Source organism: Alligator sinensis, unplaced genomic scaffold (assembly GCF_000455745.1).
Source record: "Alligator sinensis unplaced genomic scaffold, ASM45574v1 scaffold520_1, whole genome shotgun sequence".
NCBI lineage: Eukaryota > Metazoa > Chordata > Crocodylia > Alligatoridae > Alligator > Alligator sinensis.
Genome location: NW_005842064.1, coordinates 373,056 through 386,898, shown reverse-complemented (window position 1 = coordinate 386,898; position 13,843 = coordinate 373,056). Strand labels below are relative to the sequence as shown.

The 13,843-nt window shown below is 47.2% G+C and overlaps 1 protein-coding gene across 1 annotated transcript; it reads left to right on the top strand.

Moving 5' to 3' along the window:
- The first annotated feature begins 723 nt into the window (after positions 1 to 723).
- On the top strand, positions 724 to 9,408 carry CBX1 (chromobox 1). The gene is made up of 5 exons (XM_006023278.3): positions 724 to 919; positions 5,533 to 5,708; positions 6,430 to 6,607; positions 7,096 to 7,190; positions 7,756 to 9,408. Exons 2-5 carry the CDS (start codon positions 5,569 to 5,571, stop codon positions 7,898 to 7,900), a joined length of 558 nt encoding a protein of 185 aa, XP_006023340.1. The 5' UTR covers positions 724 to 919; positions 5,533 to 5,568; the 3' UTR covers positions 7,901 to 9,408.
- The last annotated feature ends 4,435 nt before the right edge of the window (positions 9,409 to 13,843 follow it).

Below are 13,843 nucleotides of genomic sequence, written 5' to 3'. Positions count from 1 at the left end.
CAGCAAAACCAACCTGGGGGGAGAGGGTAAGGGATGGGAGCTACCCCTGAGGGAGGTGTTGCTGTCTGCAGGGACTTGCAGGTGGCAGAACTGGGCTGAAGGTGCCAAGAGGGTGTGCAGCCAGCACTTTTGGATCCAGAGAGTCAGGATTCAGGTCAAGGGGCTGTTCAGCTGTTCCGGCTCCCAGCTGGGACCATGCTGTAGGAGAGGCATCCCCTCTACCTCCTCATGCTGCGCAGCTTGAGGCCATGTCTCTTCATTTAATACTTGGGTGAATTAACTTTGTCTTCACTGGTGATGGGAAATGCAGCAGAGCAAGTTTCTTTCCTGCCCAGCTTGCCCTCTACTTTGACCTGGAAGGGCCAACTGAAACCAGCTAGGGTAGATCAACCTTCACAGCCTGCTTGGTCATTGATCGCTCTGCTGAGCTGTCAGTGTGCAGCAGGGAGATCGGGTAGAGGAGAAAGCTTCCAGTGGGAAACGCTTGCTTGAAACTGGTCTCTTTCTGATTTGCCACTGAGCAGCCCTGAGATGGTACTGCACAGCTGTGTCTGGGTTCCATTGCCAGCTCTGAACACCATGCCCATAAACAGCCCGGGGCTTTCAGCAGTAAGACATATTGCCCCCAGGGCAGGAGGCATCTGGGATATCCCCCCTTCAGAAATGCCAGGCCTCTTGAGGGTGTTTGAAGCTGAGCCTGGTGTGTGTGGTGAGGGCTGCCTGATGTCTCTGTCTAGGGAGGACTGCAGGTAATCTGGGTTTGACCTCTGTCTTCCAACAAACCCTGTTTGGTTTGCTGCAGCAGAAACAGCAGAAGGTATGGCACTGGCTGGAGGGTCCAGAACAGAGCAACTGGTGTGACTTTTCTGCAGAGCTGAGTTTAAGAGATGCACTCTCAGGGTCAAAGATTTAAATACATGTGAGTAAAGTTCTTCCTTTAGCAGTTGCTGCTTTCCCCTTTCCTTTTACCAAGACCCTGAATTAAGATCACAGGAAAATAGGGCTGGAAGGGACCTCATGAAGTCTTCTAGTCCAGCTCCCTGCTCAAGGCAGGATCATCCTTTGCTAAACCGTCCCTGTCTGTCTGACCTCCTCTTGTGGAATCTCCATCCCTGGAAATTTTCAACATGTCTGGGTAGTCTGTTCCAGTGTTTAGTTAAAAAGTTCTTTCTGATCTCCAACCAAAATTTCCTCTGCAGCACCTTGAGGCCATTGTTCCTAGTCCTGTCCTCCACAGCCACAGAAAAAAGGCTATCACTGGTATCAAATCCCCCCTCAGTCTTCTCTTCTCCAGACTAAATAACCCTAGTTCTTCCAGTTCTTTCTGCATAAATCATGCTTCCTAGGTGATTTTTTGTTACTCTGCTGGACTTTTTCCAATCTGCCCACATCTTCCTTGAAGTTTAGGGCCTAAAACTGGACACAACTCCGGGTGTGATGTCATCAGTTCTGAATACAGGCAACCCCTGTTTAGCCGAACATTAAACGAAACGCGCATTAAGCAAAACGAAAATATTTGACGACCTCAGATGGGGAATGCAAGTGTTTTTAATGACCCAAGATGGTGACCGTGAGGGTTATAATGAAGCTTGCTGAGTGTTAAGCGAAATCAGGGATCAATTTAAAATGAGCGTTGTAGCCAAATAGCACTAAGCAAAACAGCATTAAGCAGGGGTTGCCTGTAGAGTGGAAAAATCACTTCTTGCTTGCAGGTGGCACTTCTATTAATGCAACCTGAGTACACTCTTGCCTTGTTTTACAAGCCCCTTTGCTGTACTTGGAAACCTCTAAAGAGAGAGGAATCAGGGAGATCAAAGAGGTAAATAAGACCAAAAAGTAGTTTCTGGTGTGCTGTAGACCACCTTGTCCTGATCTGCCACTGACTGCAGCTCCCAGTAAAATGTCTCTTAACCTGAGGCACCTTTGGCAAGTTGAAGCTGCTGCAAGGTCCATAACAAGTCCTGTGTGGGCTACACCTGTGTAGCCCACTTCAGAGGATGTCAATTCAGTGGCAGCTGCCCAGCTTAGTACTGCCTCATTCTCTCTTCATCACTCTATACCCCAAGGTTCAAGAGACTGTAGTTTTAGTTACTGAAACACCTCCCTCAGTGAAGTGTAAAAACTTTTCCTTCTTGCATGGCTTCTGTACTGTCTTGGCTACAACATCCTATCCCTCAATGAAGACAGATGTCCCAAGACCTCAACAGATTTCAAGTTTGTTTAGACTTTTCAAGCTAACTCCAAATCATAACTTGATGGTTAAAGAGTCTTGTACAGGACTTAAAATAACATTTGCTGTAAAAGCTAAATCTCTTGACTCACGAGTGGGTCAGACTTGTCACCAGCCATTTGCTTGGCAAATCTTGTTTTGTCAGGTCTGATGAGAAAACACGTTTTTGGCTTTCAAGCTGCAGTAGCTTTGTGGGCAGCTGCACAGCAGGCAGTTCATCAGGACAGAATATGTCCTGATGGAAGCTGGAGATCCTAGCTTCCCAGCTCTGTATTCTTCCCAGCTCTGTTTGTTTCCATTGTGCCATAACCTCATTACTTCACCCCTACATGCCTCTCCTTTCTGTCTGTTAAGTGTGGGTAAATAACACTGATCTTCTACATTTGGATACTGTGTGTAGCATATTGTATTACTGACCAAGGGACTGATGGCTTTGTCTGCCTGAACTTCTTCCCTATCAGTGCAGGTCCTAAAAGTCAGGCCTTTTCCCCCTTATGTTGGGTGCATCCATCCAGCTTTCTTGGGCATGATTACAAAACTGCCAGTCATGTCCGAACATTTTGTACAAATGAACAGCATAGGGCCCTCTGTAAAAACCCTTCCCCATGTTGTGGTCGTGTCGTGTCGTGGTCGTCGTCGTCCCCGCCCCGGAACATTTGCTTACCTGATCCTGCCTTACAGTCTTGTTAGATTTTTCATCTGCCAGATCTTCCCCAGCCTGTGGTGCATCTCTGCCCTAGTGCTATGACAGAATTTGTGTGCAAGTGACAGCTCAGAACATGCAGGTGACATTGTTACCTATAATGCTGGGTTTTTTGCATGGGGTCTTTTCCAGCGCAGATGCTGATTGTAATCTGTGTGCGAGGGTCCCCTGCAATTCCTGTGAATGGTGGAGGGGAGACTCCTGTTGTGAGCTGCTATACCTTGTGCAGCAAAGAGAGTCAATGGGGGCTGGGCCTGTTGGTGCTGCCCTCATGCTCCCTATAGCTGTACTGTTTTAGCTGGGGGAGGCGGGAAGGAAGCTTGGCTTGTTACAGGGTTGGTCCCTAATGCTTGACTATATGCCTTGTGCCTAGGAAATGCAAAGCAAAACCAGTGTGTGGAAGAGCACACACCAACTGCAAAGACTTCCTCAGCCTGACTAAGGGTTTTTAAACCTGAAAGCTTGCTAAAAAATGGTTTTTTCCAATTATTTAAGTTGGTCTAATAAAAGATACCAGATTCACCCAAAGAACCTTGTCTACCTATGTCCTTAGACCAACATGACTACAACCTACATCCCCAAATCAGAGTATTGGCTTCCTTCCAGCTCTTTGCTGATAAGGAAGCTATGTCCAAATGACTAACCTAAGGCCACAGTAAACAGTTATAGAGGGAAATGCTGAACCCCAGGCTGTCTGCACTGCTTCTTGTTGAGCTAAAAACACCCAAGACCTTTTGCATTTAACTTAATCGGCTAGTGAGGGTAAATGATGCCTTGTGCCTGGTGAGGTAGAAAGGTAGCTTGGGGAAGGTGTGGATAGATCGGGGACGGACGGACGGACGGACGAAGAGGGCAGTTGCTTATCAGCGCATCTGACTTGTTACTGCAGAGGAGAAATCAGTGTAATGTGAGCAAGGGCTTGACTTGCACTAAGTAGTTGAGTGGACCAAACTTCAAAATCAGAACATTGATGCACCACCAGTGATCACAGTAGGTGAAAACATATTGGATATTATAAGTAAATTTATAGACTTTGGCTCCATTGTTACCAACGGCCTGTTACTTGAGGCTGAGCTGAATACTCATTTGGCAGAGCATCAGGTGTCAGGAGCATGCTAAGCAAATGAATGTGGAACAACAGCAAACTGACTGTTAAGACCAAGGTCAAAGTATATCATGCTTGCATCATCCATACCCTTTTGTATGGCACCAAATCCGGGGCCACATACTCTACTCAAGAAAAGTGCCTCAAGAGCTTCCACTTATGTTGCCTTCACCACGTTCTAGGAATGTCCTGCCAGGACAAAGTTTCCCATGCTGAAGTCTTGGAATGTGCCAACATTCTGGGCATCCATCGTCTTAGTGATGACTTTGATGGCTTGGCCACATGCAGAAAATGGACGATGGTCCTGTACCTAAGGATCTCTTGTATGGAGACCTCTTTACAGGAAAGAAAATCATGTGGGCATCCTTATCTCCATTTCAAAGATGTTTGCAAGAGAGAGATGAAGGCAGCAAACATTGGAGCCAAATGACTGGGGAATTTTGTTGATCAAAATGCTTGGAAGTAGTGTATTAAGCATAAAATGAAGGTTTTTGACTAATGAAATGCCCAACATGCTGAGGAAAGAGAACCTCTGGAAGATCCCTGCTTCACATTCAGGACTGTTTGATGTGCACTTCACACGTGATAAGTGCAGAAGAGAGCGTCATTTAAGAATTGGGTTCTTCAGCCATATTCACAAACGTTCAGTGAACTGATGTCTCATTTGGTGCAAATCTCTTGTCTCGCAGACAGACCGGTGCCTATAAAAGCTGTGTGGAAGAAGGCTGGTTGTGTGAGTAAGGCATTGGGCTGGTACCCAGATATTCTTAGCTCTGCAACAGACCCTTCGTGTAACCTAGGGCAACTCAGTCTTTGACTAATTTCCTCACTAGCACAATGGGGATATTTATTTACCTGCCTGAGAGGTGGCGTTCAGAAGGGAAATCTGTTAATGTTGATAAGGTGCCCACAGACTCCCAAGGATGTGAAGCCCAGCTTGATACCTCGATAATAGAATCAAATGAGGCAAGGTATGGTAGGATCCATTTGGGAAAGGAGAAGTCTGGGAGTGAGAATGGAGTTGGATAGGTCTGATTATGGGGGCTTTTTCAGGAGAACAGATGAGACTGAGCAGAAGGGCTTGAACAGCGCCTCATGAATAGGGGCTGATGTAATGACCAATACCATGGGAGGAGTGAGGTCCAGGGCTTGGAAAAGGGTATATGGCAATTAGGGGGTGGGGGGAGGAGAAGTTGAGCATAGCTTTGAGGAGCTTGAATTTGATGAGGAAGAGGCCATAGCCAGTCCTGTACATATGGGAGGCTGGATCTGCATGCATTTGTTTAATTGAATTCTCTGCCCTACAGTGAGCCAGGACTGTTCTGCCACGCTCTTGCCACCTCTTCGCTGCTTTGTGTATGTGCCTTGTTCTCTTTCAAAAGCCAGCATTGCTGCCTTGTGCTTTGACTCCTTGTAGCATGGTTTCTCTTGCTTCCTGGGGGAGTCATACCCCACCCTGATGTGCGTCTGTGTGTGTCTTCCTCCCAACTTTAGCAGCGTCGCCCGTAAGCTGAAAAGCTGGCCAGCACAATGGGAAAAAAGCAGAACAAGAAGAAAGTGGAAGAAGTCTTAGAGGAAGAGGAGGAGGAGTATGTGGTAGAGAAGGTTCTGGATCGGCGGGTGGTGAAAGGCAAAGTGGAGTATCTGCTGAAGTGGAAAGGCTTCTCAGAGTAAGTGGACATAATACATCCCCACCTGCTCAGTACAGGTACCAAAGGTTATGTGGAGGTGCTGTGGCTAGTGTCTTGCACTTGAGAGACCTGGCTTCAAGTCCCCCAGACTCCCTGTGTGACCTTAGACAAGGCATTTAAGCTCTTTCTGCCTAAGTTCTTCCTCTGTATGGCAAGGCTTACAGTCCAGCCATCACTTAGGAGAGAATGAGGAGAAACACACTGAAGGCTGAGAGGTGCTTAGATATTGTAGTAATAGGATTCATGTAAGTGCACAAGAGAGTACCCAGCTGGCTGAGCTGGAGTCAGAAACTTCCCCCTTGAGGAAACTGGGGTGGGCTGTCCACAGGCTCTGGCAGTCCTCAGCCTCTGGGTGCACTCGGATCTGGGCAATTAATCCAGTCTAATAAAAATGGGGACTTGACATTATTGCCTTACAGGCTTTATCTTCTCCCAGAAAGGCAGGTGCCAGGTTGTGACTGTAAAGTGGATGGGTTTAGAAGGGAAAGCAGAAACAGCTACCTGTGTGTGAGAGATGCAGCCTCCCCTCTCTTCTCTGCCTCCCAGATAGGTACCCAGGCCTGTTTCATGATACCAAATACAGCCAGAGGGTAATCCCTGGTAGAACCTTAGTGGCATTGCTTGTCCCTCCTCTACTGCCTATCCCCCTGCCGTGACTGGGAGGCTCTCAAAGTGACTCCAAGCTATCACTTTATTTCAGCGAGGATAACACATGGGAGCCAGAGGAGAACCTCGACTGCCCTGACCTCATTGCAGAGTTCCTCCAATCCCAGAAGACAGCACACGAGAGTGAGAAATCGGAGGGGAGCAAACGCAAGGCTGAGTCAGACACGGAGGACAAGGGGGAGGAGAGCAAACCAAAGAAGAAGAAGGAGGAGGTGAGGCAGGGCAGGGGTAATCCTCCAAACCTCTTGCTGCAGTCTTAACAGGTAAAGCAGAGATAGAGCCAGGCCCCTCACAGACCTGCTCCTGGCCTCTTGGGCCCTAGCCAAGTTTGTTTCCCTTTGTGAACTGGGAGTAATATCCACCAACCGCACAGAACAGTTGTTAAAGTCTGTGAGTGTTTTAATATCCTTCACTTAGCAAAAATTGAATTGCCCGGTCCTTGTAGGGGGAAGAGATCAGTTCTTATTTCCTGAGGGGGTGGGTGGGGATGGGACAGAGAACACTAGTGTGTGTGGCTCCAGTGAGTTGATAGATGCTACCCAGAGGGGCTCTGCTTGCATATGTGTGTGGAAAAAGTGGTCAAATTTCCGCCGCGCGCGCCCCACCCCCCCAGCTTTCTCTTCTTTGAATGATAGTCGTCCTTGAGTAGGATGGCACAGGATGTGGCACAAATAAAATTCTCCCTCTTGGACTTTTTCAGTTGGAGAAACCGCGAGGCTTTGCCCGGGGATTTGAACCTGAGCGGATCATTGGTGCCACAGATTCCAGCGGGGAGCTCATGTTCCTGATGAAGTGGTGAGCATGTTTCTGTGCATGGGGGGAGAGAGGGGAAGCTGCATGCTACCTGGCATGAAATCTCTGTCGGGGCACTGCCACCTGTTATGACTCGTGCTGGAGTGAATGTGGATTTGAAATGAACAGGGAGGACCTTTGGGGTTGTCTTTGTCTCTGCAATAGGCGGCACAATGCATTGGTTGATATTGCTGGCCTTGTGCTCAGAAGGCTTTTGCTGCATCTGAAATAGAAATGCAATGGACAGCTTCCCCTCTTTTGGCTGTGATGGAACAGGGCTTAGCTGCTGGTCAAATCAGAATTGGCCCCAGATGTGAGAGCTGTTTACCATGCTTTGTCTTGAAACCTGCACACTAGAAGGGGGCAGGGGTGTGGTTTTTCCCTCATTTTGTGGGCTGGGTACAGAACCAACAGTTGAGGAACCCAGTCCTGTGGGCCATCTTCCTGCTCTGCAGTCACTTGGCAAGCTGGCTAAAGGATCCCTTGCCTTACCTACTGCCTCTTGAGTTATCAGTCATCTGTGTCCCCTTCCTTCCCTGCTAACTGCACTTCTGTCTTGCACTGATAGGAAGAACTCTGATGAAGCTGACCTGGTTCCTGCAAAGGAAGCCAACATCAAGTGCCCCCAGGTGGTCATTTCGTTTTACGAGGAGCGGCTTACATGGCACTCCTACCCCTCTGAGGATGATGACAAGAAGGAAGATAAGAACTAACTCCCTGGCACCCGCTCTGGCCAGTTTTTATGTAAAGATCAGACTGTGGGTTTGAGCGCAAGTGAGTGCGCAGCTCTGCTTGGTTGGGAGCGTGCGTGGAGGTGGCTTGAGAAGATGCCCTTTGAAGAGACAGTATGGTTTCTGTGCCCTGCAGTTGCCCAAGTGCTCTATTCAGCTCCATGCTGCAGATAGTTTCAAACCAGCCCAAACATGGGGTGGGGGGAGGGGGGGAATTTTAAAGCTGTTCATTCTGGGGCTTGCTGGAAAGGAAGCAAAGACAAACACACACAAAAAAAATCGCCCCTTCCATGAAGGACTCTCACTGGTGATGGGTGGGCTGGGGAAAAGGGAGAGCAGATGGATACTGCTTGTTCTTCAAAGACCATCTCGGCAACCCACAGCCTTCTTCCCAATAGTGTTAACTCTGCATTTTTATGGCGTAGCATGTGTGTAGTTTTATTTTTCTTTTTACTATTTACTGGTGTATCATTTTGGGGTGGGGGAGGGGAAATGGGTCTTTTGTTTAATCTGGGGTGGGGTGGGCAGGGGGAGATGGTGACAGTGTTCCAGATCCATGTCCAGCATCTTTTTTTTTTTTTTTTTTTTTTTTTCTTTTCTTTTCTCTTTTTTTAAAGAAGAAAACAACCTTTTTCTTCACAAAAAACCCCAAGTATTGGTAACAGAACTAGGGGGCCAGGGACACTGACATGAGACTGAAGCTGTGAATGTCCAAAACTCTAGAGCCAAGTTTCTCAAATGCCTAGAGCGATTTTTGTGTGTGGAGGGGTAAGGGTGGTGGGCGGTAGGGAGTTAGGGCTTTATGAATTGTCTTCAAACAGAACTGCCAGGGTGTTTGACATGGAAGTGGGTGGGCAGGGTATGGGGTGGGAGCGGCTATTGACCCCTTAAATGCTTGTCTGCCCTTGTTTCTGTTAAAGGTGCTATTTTTCAAAATTGGGGGGGGAGAGATGCTTCCAATTTCTTGTTGACTTTCTTTTTAAACGCAGCGTGTTCGTGTCCAGCCAGCAGCATCGGGATCCTCCTCTTTGTACATATTTTTTTTTCTCCCCCTCCAATTTTAATCCCATTCATTAACATAGGAGGGAGATGAAATCAACGACAGCACAAGCTTAAATGGATTCCAAATTCTCCCGTAGCAAACGATTGTTTTAAAAGCCTAAGCGTTGGCCCTGGAGCCAGGTGTGTTGCCCTGATCCTCTGCTGAACTTTTTTTAATCAAACAGATTTATTAAAAAAAAAAATGAAAGAAAAAAAACTCCCAAACCTCGAAATATTTAAATGTCTGGAGTTGTGAGAGGCCTGACAGACTCTGGGCACCTCCTTGTAGGGTGGTATGTATCTAGACTTGCATTGTACAAACCTTTTTTTAAAGCATGTGTTTAGGTTTCTGTGAAAACGTTGTTTAAATGTAAAGTAAGTGTTTGGATTTTAACTTCATACCAAGCTCTGTCAGTTTTTTTTGTCTCAATAAAACTTTAGATTTATAATCCTGATTATTTCTCTCTCTCTCTCAACAAGGGGAGCACTCTTCTGCTGTTGTACGTGAGCCCATCATAAAGTATAGAGCAGTTTATGGAGAGGAAGGCAGAATGTTTCAGCAACCTACTGTGGACAGGCCTAAATTACTGGTACCACTTGGGCTTGTAATCCTTTCTCTGAGCTAGGTGACCACAGCGGCAGAAACTTTGCAGCAGACATTCAGCAAGTTCTTATTTACTTGGCTTTCCATCTGAAGACGGCAAGTGTCTTAGAGGTTAGTGTCTAGTAGCTACTGAGTCATCTTTTTTTCACAGGCAAGATTGGTACCTGGAGACCCTTTCTTTTTTTAGCTGGGGCAGCAGGGAGGGGGAGAGGGCAATCAGTAGCCAGCAACTAGTGTAATTAGATGTAGTTTGCCCTCATGGCCCTTACCCCTGCTTGAGAAGTGTGTGAGATGTGAATTCTCACTTTCTCTCTCTTTCCCACTCTTTGCCTCCCTTTTGCCTGAGATCAGATACCTGTGGGCCACGATTCCCAGATGGTCCTTGGGAAACGGCCGCAGTTGCGTGTTGAGTGGGGCACCGGGTGGTGACACCAACCCAGACACGCTCGGGGATGCCAAGTGCGAGAGGGAGATGAGATAAGCACCACAGACAATGGGGTTTGAAATAAAACTTGATATTTACTTACAGAACTGTCGACACAACTTGAAGGGTGATATAACTTGGAGGCGATGAACTATATACAGCAACAAGGGATAAGTGATAGGTGGCGGGTAGAGACTGCAGTATACAAGTACGATGTCTGGTTGGGACAAAGTACAGTGCGTTCCGGATTTAGCGATGCAGTAAACTATAATGCTTGGAGCGACCGGAGCAGCTTCTGCTATAGACCTAGGGGTCTGGCCAGGCCCCAAGACGGGTGATCAATCTGCCTTGAGAGTCAGAGCCTGGGGACCACGCACCGAGGCGTGCGGTCCCCTATATAACTTTTTCGGCCAATCACGAAGCTCCCCTGATGGTACATTCTGGAACCCATGGACATGCTGGCCAGCCAGCCATGCCCATTAGGTGGTCTTTGATTGGCTAGACCACAGGTGATCACGCCCTGATCACGCATCGCTCGCATGTTGGGTCAAATTGCTGATACACTCCGCCACCACATCACTATTTACAATGGTTGCGTCACTTAACACTTCGATACAATAATCTGGCGGGGTCACTTTGCTTGTTGACAATACCAGGTCACTGGAACAGGCTGAGTTCAGTTTCCCATGTTGCACAGAGTAGGTTTTTAAGTTCCTTTGTCTCTTTAAGTATATTTTGGAACACATTATAAGCATTTGAAGTCTCACTGCTTTCAATGTGCCTTGCATTCATGGTATAACAAAATGGCCCCTAACTAAGGCCTGGCCTATTATGAGTGACTGAAACAAACTTCTCTACTAACTCCTCCACCCCCACACCAAAAAAGCTCAAATAAATATCAAGCATAGTGCCCCATACAATGTCTAGTTAATTTCAGCTGTTTTGATTCAGCCATTTGCTACACTGTTGGAGAATAGTAAAAGTGCTGCTGCATGTTTTGAAGCCTTAGCAACTTAGAAAACTGTTTCACTCTTTCTGCAGCTAAAGCTCACTTCCCATCCATGGGGCTGCATAAGAGTGTTGAAGTTGATGCAGGTTAGTGCAGAAAGAACTAGTTAATTTCCAAGATATTGATCACTGGAGCAGTCGGGGTTGGCTAAACAGAACCCTTGAGTAAAACAAAATTTTGCGGTCAATCAAAATCCAGATTATACATAAAAGTGCAGTCTATACCCAGTGATACAATGAAATGTCTTCTGCTGCCCCGGCAGCAAGCAGAGACCTCCATTAAATCTGTATTAATTGCTTAAGATGGAAGGTGTTATGTCCACTTAATTGAACATAATAAGGCTGAGATTCCTTGGGGAGGTTCTGGTGGTATAAATCACAGCAGGTAGTTGAAGCGGTTTTAGTGTTGCTGGAACCAGGGATAGCAGAACCAGACTCATAGAATCATATAAAATTAGGGTTGTACCGGGACCTCAGGAGGCCATCTAGTCCAACCCCCAGCTCAAAGCAGGACCATGCCAATTGAGTCATCCTAGCCAAGGCTTTGTCCAGTTGGGTCTTGTGAACTCTCCATCCTTGGAGATTTTTAACTTCTCTGGCTAACCTGTTCCAGTGTTTTACTACCTCCCTAGTGAGAAAATTCTTCCCAATATCTAACCTAAACTTCCCTTGCTGCAACTTGAGACGGTTGCTCCTTGTGCTGTTGTCTGTCACCACTGAGAACAGTCTAGCTCCATCCTCTTTTGAACCCTTGTCTCCTGATAAGGTTAACAATTTAGACTCCGACTGAAGCAGGGAAGGACCAGTAGTTGATCTGGGTTCAGTGTCTGGCTTTGCAACTGACTGACATCTTGAACTCAAGCAAGGTGTTTCACAGTTTGCCTCAGTTTCCCCATCTGAGCAGATAATCGTTCAGCATTGCAGTGGGCCTTGGAGATGCAGCCTTACTGTTCCCTGGTCTGTATCAAATGGAGCCCCGCTGCTCCTGGTAGCAGGTTGGCCCCCTTGCTGCTTATGGGCCTCATTTAGCAGTAGAGCTCTGATGGACCCTTTCATGGGAGTGGCAGTGGTTTCCTTGGTAGCCTCTAGCTGTAGCTTCTAATTTGACGTGGCTGGGGAAAGTGAGTCTGCCCTCTGTTGTCAGGTGCTTAATGAGACTGTTCACGTTGAGCTGTCTGACCTCACTGCAGAATAATAAGGGAACAGCCTGGCACTCGTTAAAAGCACAGCTCTTGTTGTGATCCTAGAAGTGGCATTATTGGGGGCTAAATACTTCCTGCTTCTGGAAAGAACCAGCTCTGCTTTACCTGATTATTGACTGGCAGGCAGCCCGAGGCCTCTGACACTGCTTGCAGTGATTTGAAAGCAACAGCCGCTAAGGTGGGTAGCTGTTTGAGCCCCTTCTCTCCACCTCTTGTCTCTACTTACAGAAGCCATGGCCTGGCTGCTGAAAGCAAGACTTTGACAGCCTCGGGCAGGGAGCCCAGAAGCAAATGGGTCTGTCAGACTAATTTTCATCTCGGTCATGCTGCTTTGCAATTGTACTGGTGTTAGAGGCAGGAGGACCGCTCCTTGCTTGTCTGTGGCCTGCCAGACGGGCAAGCTGGGTGGGGGGATGGGGGAGATCTTCCAAATTGCACAGGCACGACCTGGAATTGTAAGATACAACCCATGGGGAAACAGACTGAATAGCATTGAGCCCGTCCTGGTGCTGTGCTCTCCTGGGAATCGGCAGAAAACAAGAAGGACCATTGTGACTGGTTGAAACTCTCAGGTTTCTAAGGTAAGAGACTCGGGTGGAACCCCAGCTCTTTTTAATTTGCTCTATGACCTTGAGAATCTGTCTCTCTCTGGACCTCTTAACATAAGAACTAGGGAATTAATTTCTGTCAATCTCAGGTCTTAGATTCTAGGGTCAGAAGGGACCTCAGTGGGCCATCTAGTTGGACCCCCTGCCCCTGGCAGGTAAGAAAAGGATCACCAAACCTGGGATTATGATCCCAGCTAGGTGTCTGTCCAGTCTCCTCTTGAAGACCCCCAAGGATGGGGCGAGCACCACCTTCCTTGGGAGCCTATTCCAAATCCTGGCAACCCTGACCGTGAAGAACTTTTCTAATGTCCAGTCTAAACCTACTTTGCAGTAGCTTATGGCCATCGTTCCTTGTTGTTCCAGGGGTGCCCTGGTAAACAGATCGTCGCCTACTTCATGTTGCTCCCCCCTTATGAATTTGAATGCCGCCACAAGGTCCCCGCACAGCCTTCTTTTGGAGTGGCTGAAGAGGTTAAGGTTATCTTTTGAGCTTTGAGATCCTCTGCTGAAAAGCCCTTATATTGTAAAGCCTGCTACAGAATGAAATACAGGCAGTGTCTTGGGTACAGTGTGATCTGCGCAGAGACTTTGCAGCTCTCTGCCTCTTTCCAGTATGTGGTTGGTTTCCCCTCTCCTATGTAGGGTCAGAGACCTAACTGGCTACAAAGATGAGTCATATGTGAGACTACTTGCACATAAATAAGTACAGCAGTTTTGGGGGGTGAAGGTGATGGAAAGGGGCTGTTTCTGTTTCTCCTGTTGGTTAGGCATTTCACATCAGTAGGGGAAACCACCTCTTTGGAAAAGGTTATTAAACCACTAACAGTTTCCGGGTGTCTCAGCACCAGGTGCAAATTTTGAAGCTACCTTTCACAGCCTAAGTTCTCAATTAATGTCTAGTGTTTTTTAAATTAACCCTCCAATGTTGTTAGCTGTAGAGAAGACCTTAAAACTTTAAAAAGAGAAAGTACTGAAGCTAAAGATCTTACTTAAAAACTCTCCAGATGTCTGTTTTTAAATACGTTACATTTAGTAAAC

What these genes read in the sequence shown, in the direction of transcription:
- CBX1 (XM_006023278.3), top strand. Translation starts at nt 5,569, where the DNA reads ATGGGAAAAAAGCAGAACAAGAAGAAAGTGGAAGAAGTCTTAGAGGAA. An exon ending in CAAAGAAGAAGAAGGAGGAG is followed by an intron (nt 6,608 to 7,095) that starts GTGAGGCAGGGC and finishes GGACTTTTTCAG; the next exon opens with TTGGAGAAACCGCGAGGCTT. An exon ending in CTCATGTTCCTGATGAAGTG is followed by an intron (nt 7,191 to 7,755) that starts GTGAGCATGTTT and finishes TTGCACTGATAG; the next exon opens with GAAGAACTCTGATGAAGCTG.